General features: G+C 44.6%; 1 protein-coding gene and 6 non-coding genes across 10 annotated transcripts; 2 read left to right on the top strand and 5 right to left on the bottom strand.

Annotated features, from left to right (window-relative positions):
- Nucleotides 1–37: 37 nt before the first annotated feature.
- Nucleotides 38–109, bottom strand: trnaw-cca. The gene has a single exon. It is a non-coding gene; the product is annotated as a tRNA-Trp (tRNA).
- Nucleotides 110–1,284: 1,175 nt separating this feature from the next.
- st6gal1 (ST6 beta-galactosamide alpha-2,6-sialyltranferase 1) lies at nt 1,285–13,828 on the top strand. Of its 4 annotated transcripts, none has more exons than XM_034550838.1 (9): nt 1,285–1,500; nt 2,284–2,386; nt 6,516–6,722; nt 7,052–7,420; nt 7,524–7,788; nt 7,893–7,990; nt 8,145–8,246; nt 8,340–8,514; nt 11,457–13,828. In XM_034550838.1, the coding sequence occupies exons 2-9, from the start codon at nt 2,375–2,377 to the stop codon at nt 11,726–11,728; spliced, it is 1,500 nt and encodes a 499-aa protein (XP_034406729.1). In that variant the 5' UTR covers nt 1,285–1,500; nt 2,284–2,374; the 3' UTR covers nt 11,729–13,828. The 4 variants fall into 4 exon arrangements, with proteins under 4 accessions (XP_034406729.1, XP_034406733.1, XP_034406732.1 ...); XM_034550842.1 differs by lacking the exon at nt 1,285–1,500 and adding an exon at nt 6,067–6,269 and having other exon boundaries at nt 2,279–2,386; XM_034550841.1 differs by lacking the exons at nt 1,285–1,500; nt 2,284–2,386 and adding an exon at nt 5,310–6,238.
- Nucleotides 13,829–15,897: 2,069 nt separating this feature from the next.
- trnad-guc lies at nt 15,898–15,969 on the bottom strand. Its single transcript has one exon. It is a non-coding gene; the product is annotated as a tRNA-Asp (tRNA).
- A 331-nt stretch (nt 15,970–16,300) lies between these two features.
- trnad-guc lies at nt 16,301–16,372 on the bottom strand. The gene has a single exon. It is a non-coding gene; the product is annotated as a tRNA-Asp (tRNA).
- Nucleotides 16,373–16,950: 578 nt separating this feature from the next.
- trnad-guc lies at nt 16,951–17,022 on the bottom strand. The gene has a single exon. It is a non-coding gene; the product is annotated as a tRNA-Asp (tRNA).
- A 415-nt stretch (nt 17,023–17,437) lies between these two features.
- trnad-guc lies at nt 17,438–17,509 on the bottom strand. Its single transcript has one exon. It is a non-coding gene; the product is annotated as a tRNA-Asp (tRNA).
- Nucleotides 17,510–17,704: 195 nt separating this feature from the next.
- trnad-guc lies at nt 17,705–17,776 on the top strand. The gene has a single exon. It is a non-coding gene; the product is annotated as a tRNA-Asp (tRNA).
- Nucleotides 17,777–21,331: the final 3,555 nt, after the last annotated feature.

Raw genomic sequence — 21,331 nt, 5'->3', positions numbered from 1 at the left:
TCTCTGAAAAAATCAACCCGAGGGAGCAAAAAACATTTGACCCCGACGTGATTTGAACACGCAACCTTCTGATCTGGAGTCAGACGCGCTACCGTTGCGCCACGAGGTCCTCCATCACTGCGGCGCTCCGCGAGTATATAAACATGGCCGACTGCGCCGGTACGCACATTTATATTTTCTGCCATTAACGTTAATTAGTTAACTGGCCACGTCAGACGTGTCGGACTTAAAATGAGAGCCCACCCCGCATTAATCCTTTAACACGCAACCGGACTGGGTCTACTACGTAAGCGGCGTGAGACGCGTTACCGACCAGGCTCCCTGGTGGTCTAGTGGTTAGGATTCGGCGCTCTCACCGCCGCGGCCCGGGTTCGATTCCCGGTCAGGGAACTACTGTTTTGTAGGTTTTTTTTTATAGTTCAATATTTAGCTAAATACGTTCTGAAATAACAGACGTGATAGTACGTTTTTTAAAAGTAACTAAATATGTTGATGATGTATAACTTTTATTTGATTTACTTTAAATATATCTACATCCAAACAGTGTTTATTGCACTGTAATATGCCTTCATGTACACTAAACGGTAGAACATATACAACTAAATAATCAGCCTAATCAAAGTGAAATAAAAGTAAGATGAAACACAAAAGGAGAGGATGTCATATCATCATTGTTTTAAACATATGTAATACTATTACTCTTATGACGGTTGTGGTAACAGTGATGATGGCATTCACTATTGTGTTGAAGGAGATACTTAAGGAGTGCATCTTGTGCATCTGGTGCATCTTGTGCATCCCTCTGCAGAGACGTTGCGTGTTTTGGCTGCTGCAGAGAAATAGGTCAAGTTACCACGAGTTCAGCAAAACAGGAGACAGGATGTCATGTGATTATCTCTTCTCTTCGAAATAACACGCACAAAAGAATAATACGTAATTTCTTCTGAAACCAGAAAAGTGGAAGTTCCCTACAGGCAGTTGTGGAAGAAATAGCTGCAAAAAACATGTTGTGTTACAATATAAAGTTCTGCATTAAAAATATTAAAAGTTTTTTATTTTTATTGTATGAATAATCTTAATTTTTTGAAGCCATGAAATAAATATAGCAAAGTAAAACAACCCTCTGAGATGTAGTGGAGTAGTTTACCATTGCTGATTACTGGTATCAACGTCACACTGTTAAAAACAACAGTATTGTTTGTACTGCGTTTCTGTATTTTTTCCGTTTTCACAAGCCAGCGCCCGCTCTTATTTTGAAAGCCTCGACGGAAACGCGTTTCTTCTTCCTGTCGCCGGCTTGACTCTCGGTGCGGTCGCACAGAGGAGAAGAGGACTCGCGGCGCTCCGGTTCGCGTTTTCTCCAAATGCCACCGGACACCGACGGCGGCCTCGGACCGGACGGACGGACGGACCGACGGACCGACAACCTGCTCGGCACCGGAGCGACGATAAATTCAGAAGGGAAGGACGCGGTTGACGGAGGAGCATCACTTAACACAGGTCAACGAACATCAGCGGCACACCGAAGATGAGACACAGATAAGATGGAGACGGAGAGCGATCCGTGCACAGATCAATAAATCAGTCGATCGATCTCAGGATATTGTAATGATCATCGGTTGATGACCTGCTTTTAATAGAGATATTATTGTGCATTTATTCAAAAAAAATATTTATAAAATATAGTTTTTTTTTTAATAGTTATTTTCCTTTCTTTCTTCCCCTTTTTCTTAAATGTTTTAATTCAATAAAACGTAATAAATGTAAAGAAAACGTGCACCGATAAAAGGAGAATTAAGGTGGTTTATTCCAGTTGAGATGTGTTCACGGCACGTAGGACGAGTGAAAACTCGCCCGCTGCAACGATGGCACACACGGAAAGATCACGTCTCGGGCTAAAGAAACGCAACCCGAAGGCGAGAGTTTCGCACGTCAACGAGCCGATGGTTCATCTAACATCTACAATCGAAGAAATCAATGAGCAGATTTACCTGAAGATACGAGATAAGTTAGGATGCGTGTGAAGAGTTACAGAAAACTACACATTCACCATCTTAAAGTATTCAGTAAATGATCAAATCTGACTCAAATGAGACGTTAGGATGCAAAAACATAAGAAAAAAAGGATAAATAACTTATTTAAATAAAAATAAAAAACTTATTCAGCATGACCAACTCCATTTTGCTCATCACTTCCTCTTTTTTTTTAAATTTAAGACTCCAGAAGTAGCTTATGTTCGAAAGTTCATGAGTAGAAAGTGAAAGATGTATTTTCGTCCACAGAGGCGATGAGGGGGAACCTGAAGGCAGCAGCCCGTTTCTAAGCAACAACAGCAACTCAGCGTGTGGTACCGCACACACACACACACACACCATGGGCTACAAGGTAACGTCAGTTTACTGCAGTAAAAGAACTAATACCACTCTGTTAAATATCTTCATCCTTCAGTTCATCACAAACATTCATCATCAACACATAAAGGAACACTTTCAAGCACATTACTAAAGTTGTGGATGGTTTTCAGGTACTTTGTATACTTCTGGTACTTTAATACTACGAACAGCCACGTATGTGCATGTGCTGCAGGAGGGTTTCCAACACAGGACTACTTTAAATAAGGAAAATAACTCCTACTTCCCGTCACACAAACACGGAAACCTTTGTTTCCGGGTTTGTGTGACAGGAAGTAGGAGTTATTTTTTGTTTCCTGTGAGATGAAGCGTTAAATAATATAGATTTCATTTTTTTTTTTTTAAAGGCTAAAGAGTGAAAGTGCCAATACATATTTTGTAAGCAGATAATCTTTAACTCAAAGTTTTGTTTCTATTAATACGTTCGTGAAGCAAATAAAGAAACAAAGCTCTATTGATTATTTTCTTTAAAATAAATACTTTTACTACCAATGTGAGCTTCTTCGTGGCTTCCCTTTTATTTTTAGAGGTTTAGAGTTAGACGTCAACGTTATTAAATATGTTTATGCTCGTTCTAAATATATATATATATATATATATATATATATATATTCAGCTGGATTCTGCTCTCTGATTGGCCGAAAACATAAATGTCACGCTGCAGCCGACAGCAGCCAACCAATCAACCGGCTCTGTGGTTTGATTCAGAGCTCTGCTGCTGACACACATAACCATCTACCTCCCTCACACCGCCAGGCCAGATTAAGACACACACACACACACACACACACACACACACACACACACACACACACACACACTGCAGCAACACACTCATACCTTTTAATCTTGAGTACTTTATGGCTTTATAAATCCGTGCAGAATTCACACGCACACACCTCTGGCTGCCTGTGTGGTTGCATGTGTGTGCATGTGTGCGTGCGTGTGGGGATTTAGGGTGACATCTTTAAGCAGATATCGGGTGACAACACCATCTGTCTGAGGCCGTGAAACGCTGCAGCCATTACATCTCACTCATCGGTCCACTCTAATGTGCTGTTATTGATTCAAAGCTGCTTTAATGGATATATAAATATGTATTTATTTTATTTATCTAATAACACTTTCTCCGGTAGAGAGTGATCAGCTGTGTCTGCAGCTCGTTGTTTATCGGGCGTCGTTTTCAGACATCAAGCTGGAAAAGACCGAGTTCACATCAATGCGGCGCAACATTGTAACGAACACTGTGTTCACGCCGCTCAGCCGTCCAATCACAAAGGAGGAGGGCCGGGATACATACCTGAAAGACCAACCGTCACATCACATGTAGGCTACCAGTGCAGAAACAACAACAACAACAACAACAACACAGACATTACCACACAAAGACTAACCGTCGCATCACATGTAGGCTACCAGTGCAGAAACAACAACAACAACAACAACAACACAGACATTACCACACAAAGACCAACCGTCACATCACATGTAGGCTACCAGTGCAGAAACAACAACAACAACAACACAGACATTACCACACAAAGACTAACCGTCGCATCACATGTAGGCTACCGGTGCAGCAAAAACAACAACAACAACGACATTATCTCTCCCTTCCAGAACCAGGACCGTCATTTTGACTTGGATATTCCGTATCATAGCAACCAGAAACGTCTTGACTGTGACAGCCCTGATTAAAGCCGTTCATACCGGCGGCCGCGTTGTTAGTTGTTGTTTTTGTTGCACGTTTTAAATGTGTGCGTTCCTCACATCCCGATTGGCTGACGTCTTCATTCACGGCGTGAACGCTCAGACGCAAATCGACCTCGGTTTGGAAACGAGAGAGAATATCGGGGCCGACATTCATCACGTAACTCGAAGCCTCTGAATTAATCATCGTGTTGATCAGACGAGGAAATAAACAACCGGGTTATTTAGCCGAGAGGCTCCAACGTGTGCAGAAACGGGACAGATAGTTATTTATTGATAAAAGCTTCGTCCATCAGAGGGAGTCGTGGAAGCGGCCGTTTCCCCCAAAAAGCCTCTTGATTTTATCCCCGAGGTCAATCGTTGAAATCTTTTCCGTCTTTTCCGTTAGCTTGTTTGATCTCAGCTGGACGGGCAGATGGTTTTATTCACGCTGGACTATCATTTCAAGTGTTTTCTAGTTCTAATTCCTAAATTGCGGTTTTGTACATGTTGTGGAAGTCCCAGGGCTCCCATCCCATAATCATTCGGAGGCGCTGTGTGCTCACTGTAACGTCGGCTTTGTGAACTCAAAATAAACAATTTATTGAACTCTGAATTCACGCTTCGTCAGGTCGGCAATGAACAAGCAGTGCTAAGCTATGCTATGCTAACAGAGTAGCATCAACACTCAACACAACGTATCAGAGGGGTGTAAATGCAGCAGTGTTGTTATTGTTTGTATAATGTGGTTTATGAGTTCTGTTAATTATGATCAGAACAATAAATGTGACGGTTGTGATGGACTTCCATTGGTTCTCTCTCTCTCTCTCTCCAGGCCTCTCTCGTCCCTCCTCTTTTTCCATTCTCTAATGAATCAAGCCATCTTCATCTTCCTCCTCCTCCTCCTCCTCCTATAAGATAGACTGATTATTGTTATGCAAAGAGACATTTTCACTGGAAACTGTGGATAATAATCATTATAAAGCATCTAACTATACAATAAAAACAAGAATTCATAACATAATAAAAGCATTGTTAACTAAGTTCATGAAAAAGTAAATAAATAAAATAACCGAATAATGACGAGCACTTTCAAAAAAATATTATAAATAAATTACTACTTTTTTATTTAAAAATGCACTTTTCTTTATTTGTCATTAGTCTATTTTAAAAGATGTATTTATTATTTATAAATACAAAATAAATGTTATACCAAAGATTAACACATACAGTAAATGTATATTTATTAAATTAATTAAATTATGAAATGCTTTGTAATTATTTTTTATTTCACTTGTATTGGGTGGAAGAAGAAATATTAAAGACATAATCTCAAAAGCATTAAAAAACTAAACTAGCTGAATATCTAAATACCAACCGAGAGCTAAAATAACTTTATGGTAATTTGGGTGACTCTTTTACTCACTTTGTTGTGTCCAATAAGCTAAATATTGCAGACTCCATTTAATTAATTAATAAAGTTTGTCACGATATAAAATCACATATCGTGTGCCGTTGAAAGTAAATTACTTTAAATTATCACGTATCTAATTAATATTTCCCCTTTTCTACGAAGTCTAAAGTTCTTGATTAACAGTTTTTGTTTCCAGCTCTTATTCTAGTTCTATATTTTTGATTAGGAGCTTTATACATATTATTAGCATTATTAGACCTTTATATTAACCAGGTAAAATCAATTGAGAACCAATTCTCATTTACGACGATGACCAAGAGGCCGTAACACAGTCCAGAAAACACAGGAGAAAATGGCTAAAAGGTACATTAATAAACACTATGTACAAAAAAAAAAGGCGGATTACTGGATGTTCTTTGTAAAAATGGAAGAGAGAGAGAGAAGCGAGGGCTGGTCAGCAGTCAACTCTGACTCGTTGCTTTAGTTTGAGCATGTTCAGAGAGGTGAGAGCGTGTTTTGGGCAAAATGAACGACGTTGTGACCAAACACAGGACGGACTCCTTTGGATCGATGAGCCTGATGAAGCCACCGGATCTCAAAACGCCGATCGCTGTCAGAAAATGTGCAGAAGATTTGAGAGGTGGCGAGGGGGTCGTTCCCCAAAATGGATTTGTGGACCTCGAGCAGCCAGTGTTGTGAAGGGAGGGGCCGACCCACCAGTCCGTAAAGATCGCAGTTAATTTCTTCTTAAAATGTAACATAATTTTCTGACGCTTTACTAATCATTTAACTGACTTAACTTAAATACTGCTCACTATCATACAAATAAAAGAGGTATAAACGCGTTACACGGCATTCCTTACGCTAACGTTTGCATTAATAAGGAGAAAATACACATTTAAAACTGAGAACTTTTTCTTTCTCGACGTGTTGTTGGAAACCGTTGCCGCAGTGATTTTTTTTAAAAGGCTCACCGTGAACGTCGAATGTCCTCCTGCAGATCCCCGGGGCGGCGATGGACCGCGTCAGCCTGCTGTGGCGCCTGAGGCGGCGGGCTCGCCGCGGAGTCCTCTGCATGGCCTTCTTCTGCATCTCCATGGCTCTGCTCTACGCCATCTGTGCCGAAAACAGCGTGCCCGTCACCGACGCCATTTTCGGGGTGCGGGCGCGAACCCGGGCTCAGCCTCGCGCGCACTCCGTCGTCAAGGTCTGTCTGTTAGCCCGAACGCCACCGAATCACTCCAGGAATCGCACTGAAAGTTAATGCAGAGGACGTTTATCTAATTGCTAATATAGCTATTATATAATTGCTAATATAGCTATTAGCAATTAGCATAAGCTGTTTGAAATGCTAACGGCTATCGTGAACAATCCAATGTAAAGTCTGCCTACATGGTAAAGTAATGTAGACCAAGCCCAGCAGTTTATCCAGTGGGGCTTTTATTTTGAAACTGTAGTGGAATTAGCAAGCTACCTAACTAGCCAGCAGCTAAATGGGTACAATCTACTCATTACCTTGTCGTCCCTCTCACACAGGTGCTGCGAGGCGGAGCCAAGCCCATGTACATCGACCCCCAGAAGCTCCCAGGGGTCGTTCCGGGCGACCCTCACCGTCCAATCCCTGTCCTCTCCTCTCCAAACCACACCCACGAAGCCGGCGACCCCGCGCCAAAGCGGAAGCCAAAAGAGCGCGAGCACCCCGGGTTTTTCGCCCGGCTGCTGCCGCGCCCCTTCACGCGCGCCCTGGAGACCCTGTTCGGAGGCCGCCGGCGGGGGGAGCTGAGCGGCAGGGTGGGGGAGGCCGAGTTCTTCGGGCCTCACGGGCTTTTGGGAGAAGTGTGGGATGACGAGATGTCCAGTAGCATGCTGGGAAGCAGACTGAGGAAGGTGGTGCAGAACTATCAGGTGAGACTGAATTATATTTATTACTAAATGGTCATAATTCAGCTTTATTGACACGTTTTAGTTCGTCTCCGATCGACTCCTCCGTCTCCGTTTCTCCGTCAAGGCGATGAATAAGTACGGGGTGGAAGTCTCCGGTCCCGGTGGAGTGTCCAACAGGCCCAAGCTGAGTGGTCCCAAGCTCCTCTGCCAGCTGAAGGACAACATAGAGGTCGCGACGTTGACCTCCGACCTCCAGCCCTTCTCGTCGCTGCCCTGGGCCGACCAGCTGCCGCCAAAGCCGCTGACCTCTGACCTCGGGCCGTACAGGAGCTGCGCCGTGGTCTCGTCTGCAGGGTCGCTACGCTACTCCGGACTTGGCAAAGAGATAGGTGTGATACATTTATATACCTCTTTTATTAAAAGGCTTATTATCTATTAACAGGAAAAACATAGAATGCGTCGCATCAGTACCGATTCATTCATTTAATTCCAGACTCTCACGACGCCGTGCTGCGCTTCAACGCCGCGCCGACCACCGGCTACGAGAAGGACGTCGGTTCTAAAACCACGATCCGCCTCATCAACTCGCAGGTGGACGCACTCCCCCGTTTTCTCATAATGTTCACAACGTATTTTTCTGAACAGCGACGAAGGTTTAAAAACTCCAGAAGCGATTTTCTGAAGTAATGAGATGCGAGTCGGTGTGTGAATTTAGTTTTTAAATGAATATTTACCCCTCTTCAAGGTGATGGCGTCTGACGACCATCGTTTCCTGTCCAGCTCTCTGTACAGCTCAGGTGCTCTGGTGGCCTGGGACCCCGCCCCCTTCTCCGCCGACCTCACTCAGGTGACGTTTACATACGAGGTAGAAGATTTTTTACCTTTTTACCAATATTAGTGAACGTCTCGTTGATTTTTGGCCTTGTGTCCCTCTCTACAGTGGTACAACCGGACAGATTACCCAATCTTCACCCAGTACCAGAGGTACAGGAGGCTCCACCCGATGCAGCCCTTCTACATCCTGCACCCTCGCTTTGAGTGGCAGGTCTGGCAACGAATACAGGACAACATGGCTGAGCCCATCCAGAAGAACCCCCCCTCCTCCGGCCTGCTCGGTATGCAAGACCTCAAACGCTCTCACTGAAACACGGTAGAGGACGGTAAAGACACGGTAGAGGACGGTAAAGACACATTAGAGGACGGTAGAGGATGGTAAAGACAGATTAGAGGACGGCAAAGACACATTAGAGGATGGTAAAGACAGATTAGAGGACAGCAAAGACACATTAGAGGACGGTAAAGACACATTAGAGGACGGTAAAGACACATTAGAGGACGGTAGAGGATGGTAAAGACAGATTAGAGGACGGCAAAGACACATTAGAGGACGGTAAAGACAGATTAGAGGACGACAAAAACAGATTAGAGGACGGCAAAGACACGGTAGAGGATGGTAAAGACACATTAGAGGACGGTAAAGACAGATTAGAGGACGGCAAAGACACATTAGAGGACGGTAAAGACACATTAGAGGACGGTAAAGACACATTAGAGGACGGTAGAGGATGGTAAAGACAGATTAGAGGACGGCAAAGACACATTAGAGGATGGTAAAGACACATTTGAGGACGGCAAAAACAGATTAGAGGACGGCAAAGACACGGTAGAGGATGGTAAAGACACATTAGAGGACGGTAAAGACACATTAGAGGACGGTAAAGACACGGTAGAGGATGGTAAAGACACATTAGAGGACGGTAAAGACACATTAGAGGACGGTAGAGGATGGTAAAGACACGGTAGAGGACGGTAGAGGATGGTAAAGACAGATTAGAGGATGGCAAAGACACATTAGAGGACGGTAAAGACAGATTAGAGGACGTCAAAAACACATTAGAGGATGGTAAAGACAGATTAGAGGACGGCAAGGACACATTAGAGGACGGTAAAGACAGATTAGAGGACGTCAAAAACACATTAGAGGATGGTAAAGACACATTAGAGGACGGCAAAGACACATTAGAGGACGGTAAAGACACATTAGAGGACGGTAGAGGATGGTAAAGACAGATTAGAGGATGGCAAAGACACATTAGAGGACGGTAAAGACAGATTAGAGGACGGCAAAAACAGATTAGAGGACGGCAAAGACACGGTAGAGGATGGTAAAGACACATTAGAGGATGGTAAAGACACATTAGAGGACGGTAAAGACACATTAGAGGACGGTAAAGACACGGTAGAGGACGGTAAAGACACATTAGAGGACGGTAAAGACACATTAGAGGACGGTAAAGACACGGTAGAGGACGGTAAAGACACATTAGAGGACGGTAAAGACACATTAGAGGACGGTAAAGACACGGTAGAGGACAGTAAAGACAGATTAGAGGACGGCAAAGACACATTAGAGGACGGCAAAGACACATTAGAGGACGGTAAAGACACATTAGAGGACGGTAAAGACACGGTAGAGGACGGTAAAGACACATTAGAGGACGGTAAAGACACATTAGAGGACGGTAAAGACACATTAGAGGACGGTAAAGACACGGTAGAGGACGGTAAAGACACATTAGAGGACGGTAAAGACACATTAGAGGACGGTAAAGACACGGTAGAGGACGGTAAAGACACATTAGAGGACAAGACACATTAGAGGACAAGACACATTAGAGGACGGTAAAGACACGGTAGAGGACGGTAAAGACACATTAGAGGATGGCAAAGACACATTAGAGGATGGTAAAGACACGGTAGAGGACGGTATCAGGAATGTTCTCCTGTATCTGTGCTTGTGACAGTATGTTGGAGAACGTTCTCCGCTGTCCCTGCAGCAGGTGGTGGAGAGGGTGGTCCGGGTTCTCCAATATGGACAAAACTTTCTTCAGGTTCCTCCTCTCTACCACCTGTTCCTGTTAGTCCTGTTTGCTGCCAATGATGGAGCCAACCTTCCTCACTAGTTTAGTGAGTCGGTTGGTGTCTCCGGCTGCAATGCCCAGTCGGACATACTGTGGTCTGCGTTGACCTCCACCACCCGCAGCTTCTCACTCAGCAGCAGTGGTTGGATGGTGTTGAATGGAAACTGCAGAGGGTCCAGTGAGGGTTTCACCTGCGGTCGAAGGTGGGCCAAGACCAGCCTCTCCAGCACCTTCATCGCATGGCATGTGAGGGCAACCGGTCGGAAGTCCTTGAGGTCAGATGAAGTTCTTTGGAACAGGGACCAGGCATGAGGTCTTCCACAGCACCGGGACCTCCTCCTGTCTCAGGCTCAGGTTGTAGAGGTGCTGCAGGTCTTCGGGACCCTGGGACTGATGCCATCAGGTCCTGCAGCTTTGCCTTGGTGGAGTCTCTCCAGCTGTCTTCTCACCTCGTCAGTCGTCACAGAGAGGGTGGGGGGAGGGTGGAAGAACCCTTTGTGCAGCTCGCCAGGGGCCAGAGGGGGAGGTGAGGGTTGTGAACTAAACCTATTGAAGAAGCAGTTTAGCTCGTTGGCCCTCTCCAGGGAGTCCCTGGTGGTCTCCCCCCACCTTTTGAAGCCACTTAACACCTCCCTCACATTGTTCTGCTGGAGTTCGGCCTCCAGCTTCCTCCTGGAGGAGTCCTTGCACTCCCTGAGCTTCACCTACAGGTCGTGCTGGACTCTCCTGAGCTTATCCCTGAGAGGACATATCCGTAGAGGACATTAAAGAAACATGGTAGATGACATTAAAGAAACACAGTAGAGGACATTAAAGAAACACAGTAGAGGACATTAAAGAAACACAGTAGAGGACATTAAAGAAACACATTAGAGGACATTAAAGAAACACATTAGAGGATGGTAAAGAAATACATTAGAGGACATTAAAGGAACACATTAGAGGACATTAAATAAAAACATTAGAGGACGGTAAAGGAACCCATTAGAGGACATTAAAGAAACACATTAGAGGATATTAAATAAACACATTAGAGGACGTTAAAGACACACGGTAGAGGACGGTTCAGCATTCCGACCCTTACTGAAAACTATTTTTAAATATCATAAACCTCCTCTTTCTCGTGTCCCACCTAGGAACCGTCCTGATGATGTCGCTGTGCGAGGTGGTGCACGTCTACGAGTTCCTGCCGTCCCGCAGGAAGACGGAGCTCTGCCATTACTATCAGCGTTTCTACGACGCCGCGTGCACGCTCGGCGCCTACCACCCTCTGCTGTACGAGAAGAACCTGGTCAAGCGGATGAACCAGGGGCCCGACCGCGACATCTACACCCACGGACGGGTCACGCTGCCTGGGTTTGGAAAGCTGAACTGCACCCAGGCCGCTGGAGGTTTTCCTAACCACTGACTGGGAATCACAGAGGCAGCGGAGCACATAAACAAACACACACACACACACACACGATGCAAAGCAGAACCCTGCATGAAGACACGTAAACAAGAGGACAGACGCATGAACACTTTATTCACAAAGGAACGTGCCACTCCCTATAAATAGTCCAATCAACTGATAGATGCGCCTGTTGTTTACACATATATATATATATATACTTATGAGGACGTTCGACAGATAATCCCTGTTCATCACTAAAACCAACCCTTAAAAAAGGACCATCTAAAAATCCTGCTCGCTTTTTTGATGTTATTGATTTTTTTTGATTTCATAGCTCACCTTTAGGTTTTAGACAATCTGCCTCTGCACACTGTCGAGTTAGTGTGTTAGTGCGTCTCTAACTATGCTCCATGCCCATTGGCTCTTACTGAAAACAAAAATAGTCACATTTTTAAGTTTCAGTAATCTCCTAAAACTGCTGGTAGTTGTTAATCAAACAAACAGGAGGAAACGCATTGCGCTATACTTGATGCTCAGTCGTTCATGAAGAACGTGCAATCATATCGCACTTGTGTTTGTGAATAAGACGGAAAATACAGCTGCTTTGCTTTTAGGCTTTTTATGCGACTTGGATTTTTAGTTTAGGGAATATGTAAGAGCCCTATTTTCAGGGCTTGAAAACCCCTTCAAGCAGCAGGACGTCTTGACTGGATGTCGGCTGTTTCCTCCTCCATGTGATTGAATTCGTTCTCAGACTGGTGATGAGTATCAACCCACGACACACACAGAAGGAGCCCGAGTCACCGTACGAGTACGCCCACATGTTGGTCTGAAGTCATTCTTTCTGCAGCAACGCCGCTTTTAATTGGTAAAATGATCACGGGAGCCCTCAAAAGAAGTGATATAATAACAAGCCATGTTGTCCCCTCTGGTTTTCCTTCATACATTCACACTTTGGCCAGTAAAACAGTTAATTAGATGTAGACCTTTGAGTGGTTGTGGATGCGGTTTGAGAGCAAACACAAATCACAAATGCATGTGAAATTATCTCTTAAATGTCTGTATATGCACACGGATAAGAAACTGATCCCTTCTCTGGAGAACACAAGAGAACCAGAGGGTTTTAGAGGGTTTCTAAAAGAGTGCCGGACTGCATCGTTAAGAAACCTGCTGATGAATGTCACTACATGACACACACACTCCTCACTCAACCTATTTATTGAAGATAAATGCTGCCTGCGGACGACTCTTATCCAAACAAAGCCAACAGTCCAGTAACAAAACAAGTTAAAAAACCTGTCACAACCTTTTCCTAATAGTCTTTTTATAATTATATAGTGTATATATATATATATTAATGCAGTAAGACTCAGGAGAATGGTCTTTCATGTGATTCTGCGACTAAGCCCCGTGAAGCAGAACTAGTTTTATTTCTACAAATATCCACATTCACAAACTTGCTAACGTAGCTGCTAGCTTGGAATTGATGTCTGGTGGGACATTAAAAGAAATACAGGTAGTCCTTTTGTTTTTTTATTAGAGAATATATACACTATACCATTCATATAAACATACATTGTCATCCCGCTACTTTGCTGCCACTTTTACATCTTTAGCTGGAGCCAGGGGGAGAATTAGCTTAGCTTAGCATAACAACTAGAAGCAGGTGGAAAGAGTTAGCCTGGCTCTCTCCAAAGGTAAAAGAGGAGAAACTGCAACAGGCCATAGATATTAAAGCTAGTCTAATAGCCTCGCTAGATATAAGATAGTAAGCTAGGAAGTAGACTTCAGTCGGCTTAAACTTGTATTTTCAGTATCTCAGTAAAGATCGGCCTCCAGAGTATTCTGACTTTCATTCTATTATTACCAACGCATGTGTAGAGACAGGAGAAACCCTCTACACCTGATGAAGAGGAACTAGCATGGTACGGAGTCTGCTTTTATCCCATCATGTATCTTCACTAAACGTGACGTAAAACATATTGTTATTCACATCATCACGCGTGCGCCGGCTCATTGGCATGCAAATAACCACAAGGAGCTCCTTAGATTGAATGTTATGAGTCTAAAATATCAGATTTCTCATAATAAATGAATAATAAAAGTTTTACGGAAGGTGAGGAGTAAATCAAACACTTTTTTTTTAAATCGGGATAAACTGGTCCAACATTTAAAGAGGGATTATCAACTAGCTAACAGGCCCAGGGTGACCGCATGTAATTATGTTTTGGTAAATTGATTAGTTATATCATTAGTTATTAACCTGGTGAAGTTTGAGTTGATTTTATTTAGAGTTGTTGCGACACCGGGAACATAAAGGCCTCAGATTCAGCCGAAAATGCTGGATCTTGAAGCTCGTTTATGCTACACAGTGACCGCAACAACTCGGTGCACCATGCCGCTACTAGTATTACGCACCTGAGGTTAAACACTCTCGTTGTACCGCATTTACATTGTGAACAAATCGCTGTTGAAATCAGCAGGAGAGCTAGTTAATGTTAGCCGTTAGCAGCCGGTGGGCAGCACAGTCCTGCCAGGTGGAGCTAACGGCGCTAACATTAACGGAGGTTGCATTGACTTACATTACGATCTGTCGAAATGAGTATTGGGTGAAGGAAAATTACAACTTTATCATGACGTTTTCAAATATAATCTTGTAATGTTAAGGACAAGTAAAAAAAAAAAAGAAAAGAAAAATCCGTGTTTTTTTTTAAATCATGTCAAACCCAGGTTTGTATACCATTTAAAGCAGCTAAATATATTTGCATTGATTCACACATAGGCCTAAATACAGATGTTTGATCAAATTACCACAAACATGGGACCGGGTAGTGGTACTAGAGTACTGTCTGGGTGGTTGACCCGATTGGCCCAAGTATAAACAAAGCCTTTTCCAGCCAGCTGTCTTTTGCCTTTAAGAGCCACAAGCACGACTGGAGGCTCTCGGCGATGTTCACATCTTTGGGTATTTGGGTCAATGCGTCCGATGTTTTGAGTTTCACTGCAATCTGAAGCTGAAGGAAGTAATGGCTCCGCTGTTCTGATCATCACGGTTTTATGTTTCTAACCAGAACTTTATTGTTTATTCGGTTGAATAATTGATGTCACAGCAGAAGAAAACTAGGAGAACATTTGTCTCCTTGTGCAGTTGCACTCCTCTTGTCCTCCGTCTCTACTTTACTTTTATGCGTTTGCTTTCTGATAAAGTTTTAGTTAAGTTGTTAACTGTATTTTTACCTCAAGCCTCCCCCTCGTGGTGTTAGTTACCTGACAACTCAAAAAACAAATGTTTATATCTTTCCTAAATGCATACAACTGACTTTTAAAACCATTTCATATTATTAAGAGATTATCTTTTTTTTTAAGGCATGCTTATGGGTTTCCATGTACATTTTACATTCATGGTCCTCAGGAGATTTATTGTACTACATACTGTATGTTCATGACAAAAACACCTGCAGAATTGATATTTCCATCGGCCTCTACTGTAATTTGCGTTTACCACTAGTTACCATGCTAACACGCAAAATTACAATGATCATGCTACCTGCTAAATATCCGCATGTTAGCATCACTGTTGTGAAGTTAGCATGAATATAATACATTTCACATTCATGCAGACTTTAAAACAAAGGTCATGCTTTTTCTCTGGGTTCACAACGACATATTGTTTAACCCCTGCATGCATTAGATTCCAGAACCGCTGCTGTAAATGTCAAACTTCTGTTGGATTATTATTATCAATGTTGTATTTTGAGGATTCCTCATTATGTTACAAACGCTGTCAGTATACTGTTAACTTGTTTGGTTATTGACTTTATGTTTCAGGTGTCACGTCAGCTGTTTTGTCTGTGTGTGAGCAGGAAGTGGTGACAATCACAGTCCGGGATGTCGGGATGAAAAGAATGTGTATTCAAAACTTTAAAAACTGAGGCCATCGGCCAATAAAGATCTGACAGCAACAAGGCTTTTGGAAATCCTCCTTTAAGAGCATACGGAAGATTGAAAACTACACAAAATTTAAGATTTCGGAAGATTTAACACACAATAAAGAAATAAATAAAAAAAATCATAAACTGCCCTTACATTTTATTTTTGCAACAATAGTAATAAATGTGCTACATTTGTATATATTGTTTAGAACATGCAATGATATTACACATCTGTAGAGAAAACAATAAGTACTCCCCGTCGGGGAATCGAACCCCGGTCTTCCGCGTGACAGGCGGAGATACTGTCCACTATACTAACGAGGAGGGACATGTGTGTGCCTTCGACGTGTCCATTTTGAAGGCAAATGTCTTTACACATTTGAACGACATGTTAAATCAATATATATTTACACCGATTTTTTTTATTTATCTTTTTTTTTTACTCTCCTCCAGTGTATACATGTGGGATGTATGTGTATGTAACATGTGGGGCACCTATTTTAAAAAAGGACACCTTCAAATGTCCACGCATATCCCTCCTTGTTAGTATATTGGACAGTATCTCCGCCTGTCACGTGTGCTACATTTGTGTATGTTTAAAAACATACAATTGCTGTCAAATAAAAAGTGTGTAAAAAAAGAAGAAAAAAAGTTACTCCCCGTCAGGGAATCGAACCCCGGTCTTCCGCGTGACAGGCGGAGATACTGTCCACTATACTAACGAGGAGGGACATGTGTTTGGCTTTGTTTTGTTCTTTTTTGAAGATAAATGTCCTATACGTGAGTACATGTTAAATCAATATATTTACACCGATTTTCTTCTTCTTTTACTTGTCTCCAGTGTAGAGTAACATGTGGGACACCTATCTTAAAAAAGGACTTTCAAATGTCCAAACATGTCTCTCCTCGTTAGTATTCAATTCAGTTTTTTTTATAGCCCAATATCATAAATGACAAATATGCCTCAAAGGGCTTTACAATCTGTACACATACGACATCCCTGACCTTTGACCTCACATCGGATCAGAAAACCCCCCAGAAAGAACCCTTTCACTGGGAAAAAAGGGAAGAAACCTTCAGGAGAGCAACAGAGGAGGATCCCTCTCCTCAGACGGACAGAAGCAATAGATGTCATGTGTACAGATGAACAGAGTTACATAAACACATTCCATGAATATGACAGTAGTGGACAGTATCTGCGCCTGTCACGCGCGAGACCAGATGTGCTACATTTGTGTATGTTTAAAAACATCCAATTGCTGGCAAATTAAAAGTGTAGTAAAAAAAAAAAGGAAAAAAAAGTTACTCCCCGTCGGGGAATCGAACCCCGGTCTTCCGCGTGACAGGCGGAGATACTGTCCACTATACTAACGAGGAGGGACATGTGTATGTGTATATGGGCTGTCCTTTTAAAGACATGTGTGCCACACACACACATACGCATAACACAGCCATTATCTGTAACGGCTAATCCTCTTGGGGGAGGGGGTAAGTGGGGTAGCGGCCAAGGACACCCTGGACAGGTTTCCTGGCTACCAAAGGGCGTAGAGATAAAAAATTTAAAAAAGGCATTTTGATGCCTCGACAGGATTGAGTTGTGTTTAAGTTTGTGACACGTATTTCTTGCACTAATAGTTAAAAATGTATGTTTAAGAACATCCAAAGATGTTAAAAATGATGAAAACAATAATTACTCCGCGTCGGGGAATCGAACTCCGGTCTTTTTTTTAATATATGTTTAAGAACATCCAAAGATGTTAAAAATGTGTAGAGGAAAAAAAAAAAAAGATTACTCCCCGTCGGGGAATCGAACCCCGGTCTTCCGCGTGACAGGCGGAGATACTGTCCACTATACTAACGAGGAGGGACATGTGTGACAATTTGAAGGTGTCCTTTTTTAAGATAGGTGTCACACATGCTACATACACACACATCCCACATGTTACGATACACTGTGGAGGAAAACAAAAATAAATGAATTCATTGATTTAACATGTCGTACTCATGTGTGGGACATTGCTCTTCAAAAAAAGATACATCAGAACCAAACACATGTCCCTCCTCGTTAGTATAGTGGACAGTATCTCCGCCTGTCACGCGGAAGACCGGGGTTCGATTCCCCGACGGGGAGCAATCTTTTTTTTTTTTTACACATTTTTCATTTGCCAGCAATTGGATGCTTTTAAACATATACACAAATGTGGCACATTACAAATACATCCCACATGTTACATACACATACAGTGTGGAGACTAATAAAAAAATAAAAAAGTTTAAGGTAAAGAAAAAAAACAAGTGTAAACATATTTATTTAACATGTTGTACTCATGTGTAAAGACATTTGTTCAAATTACCACAAACATGGGACCAGGTAGTGGTACTACAGTACTGTCTGGGTGGTTGACCCTATTGGCCCAAGTATAAATGAAGCCATATACACAAATTTAGCACATTCTTAACAACTTTCAAAACATTTCGGCTTGTTTATGATTAATAATTTATAATGCATTTACACTAAAGTTCATTTGAATGCATATATGAAAATAAATGTCCATCCAACGTCAGCCGCTTATCTGGGGTCGGGGTGGCAGCAGGCCCAGCAGGCCGACCCAGGCTTCTCTCTCATCTGGAACATTCACCAGCTCATTCTGGGGGATCTAGGCCCGGTGGAAGAGAATCCCTCCACCATGTGTCCTGGGTCTCCAGTGCGAGGCGCGCCGGAGGCACCCGAATAACCTGCCCGAACCACCTCAGCTCCTCTTATAATCGAATATGGTGTTTGTTATGGACAAACTAGCACGGAAGTTCAATAACGAAACACCGCCAAGTTTCTCGGTCATTTCCCAGGTGAGCATTGAAGTCTTCCAAGAGAACTATGGAGTCGGCAGGCGGCGCCCTTTCCAGGACCCCTCCCGCTGACTCCGAGAAGGCTGGAGACTCCGAACTGCTGTTTGTTGCATAAACAACAGACAGAGCCTTAATCCCCGCAGGGAGGCGACCCTCTCGTTCTCCGGGGAAAACTCCAACAAGGCACAATACAGCCGGGGGCTGGTGAGTATCCCCAGTCCCGCTCGGCGCCTCTCACCCTGGGCAAATCCAGCCTAAGGTGTTCTGGTACCAGATACACTCAGCCACCTTACGCTCGAATATGGTGTTTGTTATGGACAAACTGTGGCTAGCGCAGAAGTTCAATAACTAAACACCGCCAAGTTTCTCGGTCATTTCCCACGTGAGCGTTGAAGTCTTCCAAGAGAACTATGGAGTCGGCAGGCGGCGCCCTTTCCAGGACCCCTCCCGCCGACTCCGAGAAGGCTGGAGACGTCGAACTGCTGTTCGTTACATGAGCACAAACAACAGTCAGAGCCTTATTCCCCGCAACCCCGCAGGGAGGCGACCTCCTCGTTCTCCGGGGAAAACTCCAACACGGCAAAGCACAGCCGGGGGCTTGTGAGTATCCCCATCCCGCTCGGCGCCTCTCACCCTGGGCAAATCCAGCCTAAGGTGTTCTGGTACCAGATACACTCAGCCACCTTACGCTCGAATATGGTGTTTGTTATGGACAAACTGTGGCTAGCGCAGAAGTTCAATAACTAAACACCGCCAAGTTTCTCGGTCATTTCCCACGTGAGCGTTGAAGTCTTCCAAGAGAACTATGGAGTCGGCAGGCGGCGCTCTTTCCAGGACCCCTCCCGCCGACTCCGAGAAGGCTGGAGACGTCGAACTGCTGTTCGTTACATGAGCACAAACAACAGTCAGAGCCTTATTCCCCGCAACCCCGCAGGGAGGCGACCTCCTCGTTCTCCGGGGAAAACTCCAACACGGCAAAGCACAGCCGGGGGCTTGTGAGTATCCCCATCCCGCTCGGCGCCTCTCACCCTGGGCAAATCCAGCCTAAGGTGTTCTGGTACCAGATACACTCAGCCACCTTACGCTCGAATATGGTGTTTGTTATGGACAAACTGTGGCTAGCGCAGAAGTTCAATAACTAAACACCGCCAAGTTTCTCGGTCATTTCCCACGTGAGCGTTGAAGTCTTCCAAGAGAACTATGGAGTCGGCAGGCGGCGCCCTTTCCAGGACCCCTCCCGCCGACTCCGAGAAGGCTGGAGACGTCGAACTGCTGTTCGTTACATGAGCACAAACAACAGTCAGAGCCTTATTCCCCGCAACCCCGCAGGGAGGCGACCTCCTCGTTCTCCGGGGAAAACTCCAACACGGCAAAGCACAGCCGGGGGCTTGTGAGTATCCCCATCCCGCTCGGCGCCTCTCACCCTGGGCAAATCCAGCCTAAGGTGTTCTGGTACCAGATACACTCAGCCACCTTACGCTCGAATATGGTGTTTGTTATGGACAAACTGTGGCTAGCGCAGAAGTTCAATAACGAAACACCGCCAAGTTTGTCGGTCATTTCCCACGTGAGCGTTGAAGTCTTCCAAGAGAACTATGGAGTCGGCAGGCGGCGCCCTTTCCAGGACCCCTCCCGCCGACTCCAAGAAGGCTGGATACGCCGAACTGCTGTTCGTTACATGAGCACAAACAACAGAGAGCCTTATTCACCGCAGGGAGGCGACCCTCTCATTCTCCGGGGAAAACTCCAACACGGCAAAGCACAGACGGGGGCTTGTGAGTATCCCCACTCCCCCCCGGCGCCTATCACCCTGGGCAAAACCAGAAAAGGACAAAGTCCAACCCTTCTCCGGGAGCTTGGTTCCAGAGCCAGTGCTGTGCGTGGAGGTGAGCCCAACTATATCTCACTGGTACCGCTCCACCTTCTGCAACCGCTTTGGCTCTTTCCCTAGAGCTAATCTTTGTTACCGGCGATTGGCCTATCTGTGACGACTGACTAGGTGAGAAGCCAGCTGAAGACTCTACCAAGGCAAAGCTCCAGGATCTGATGCATCAGCCCCAGGGTCCTGAAGACTTGCCCTATCCAGCTGTCGGATATCTTGCAGCACCTCTACAACAGGAGGAAGTCCCAGTGCTGTGGAAGACGTTGTGCCTGGTCCCTGTTCCAAAGGACTTCCAACCAGTTGCCCTTACATCCCATGTGATGAAGGTGCTGGAGAGGCTGGTCTTGGCCCACATTCGACCGCAGGTGAACTCCTCACTAGACCCTCTGCAGTTTGCTTACTAGCCTTGTGTGGGAGTGGACGACGCCGTCATCTACCTGCTGCAACGAGCTCAGTCGCACCTGGATGGAACCAGGGGCTCTGTGAGAACCATTTTCTTTGACTCCTCCAGTTAATTACACCATCCAACCACTGCTGCCGAGTGAGACACTAAGGGTGGTGGGGGTCAACACCTTCATTGTCTCCTGGATCACTGACTACCTCACAGGCAGACCACAGTATGTGACTGGGCCGTGTGCTTCTGGGACGGTGGTCAGTGATGTTGGCGCTGTGACGACCCTCTCACTCTGCAGCTGGGTCCCCGGCCTAACAAGGCTTCCTGGTGGGAGGAGCTCCGAGAGGGCATAAAAGGTTCCTGGTTTCTCCATCGACAACAGACTGAACCGGAAGGCCAACATCAACGCCGTGTACAGGAAGGGGATAGTCGACTCGTTTTCTTGAGGAAACTTCACACTTTCGATGTGTGCAGCAAGATGTTGGAGATGTTCTCCCAGTCTGTGGTGACCAGTACTCTGTACTTCTCCGTAGTTTGCTGGGGGAACATCATTGGAGCCGGTG

Source organism: Cyclopterus lumpus, chromosome 14 (assembly GCF_009769545.1).
Source record: "Cyclopterus lumpus isolate fCycLum1 chromosome 14, fCycLum1.pri, whole genome shotgun sequence".
In the NCBI taxonomy this organism is placed as follows: Eukaryota; Metazoa; Chordata; class Actinopteri; order Perciformes; family Cyclopteridae; genus Cyclopterus; species Cyclopterus lumpus.
Note: the sequence above shows the minus strand (reverse complement) of the source record. Positions and strands in the feature narration are given on the sequence as shown.

What these genes read in the sequence shown, in the direction of transcription:
- st6gal1 (XM_034550838.1), top strand. An exon ending in CGGACTTGGCAAAGAGATAG is followed by an intron (nt 7,789 to 7,892) that starts GTGTGATACATT and finishes ATTTAATTCCAG; the next exon opens with ACTCTCACGACGCCGTGCTG. An exon ending in CCCCTCCTCCGGCCTGCTCG is followed by an intron (nt 8,515 to 11,456) that starts GTATGCAAGACC and finishes TGTCCCACCTAG; the next exon opens with GAACCGTCCTGATGATGTCG.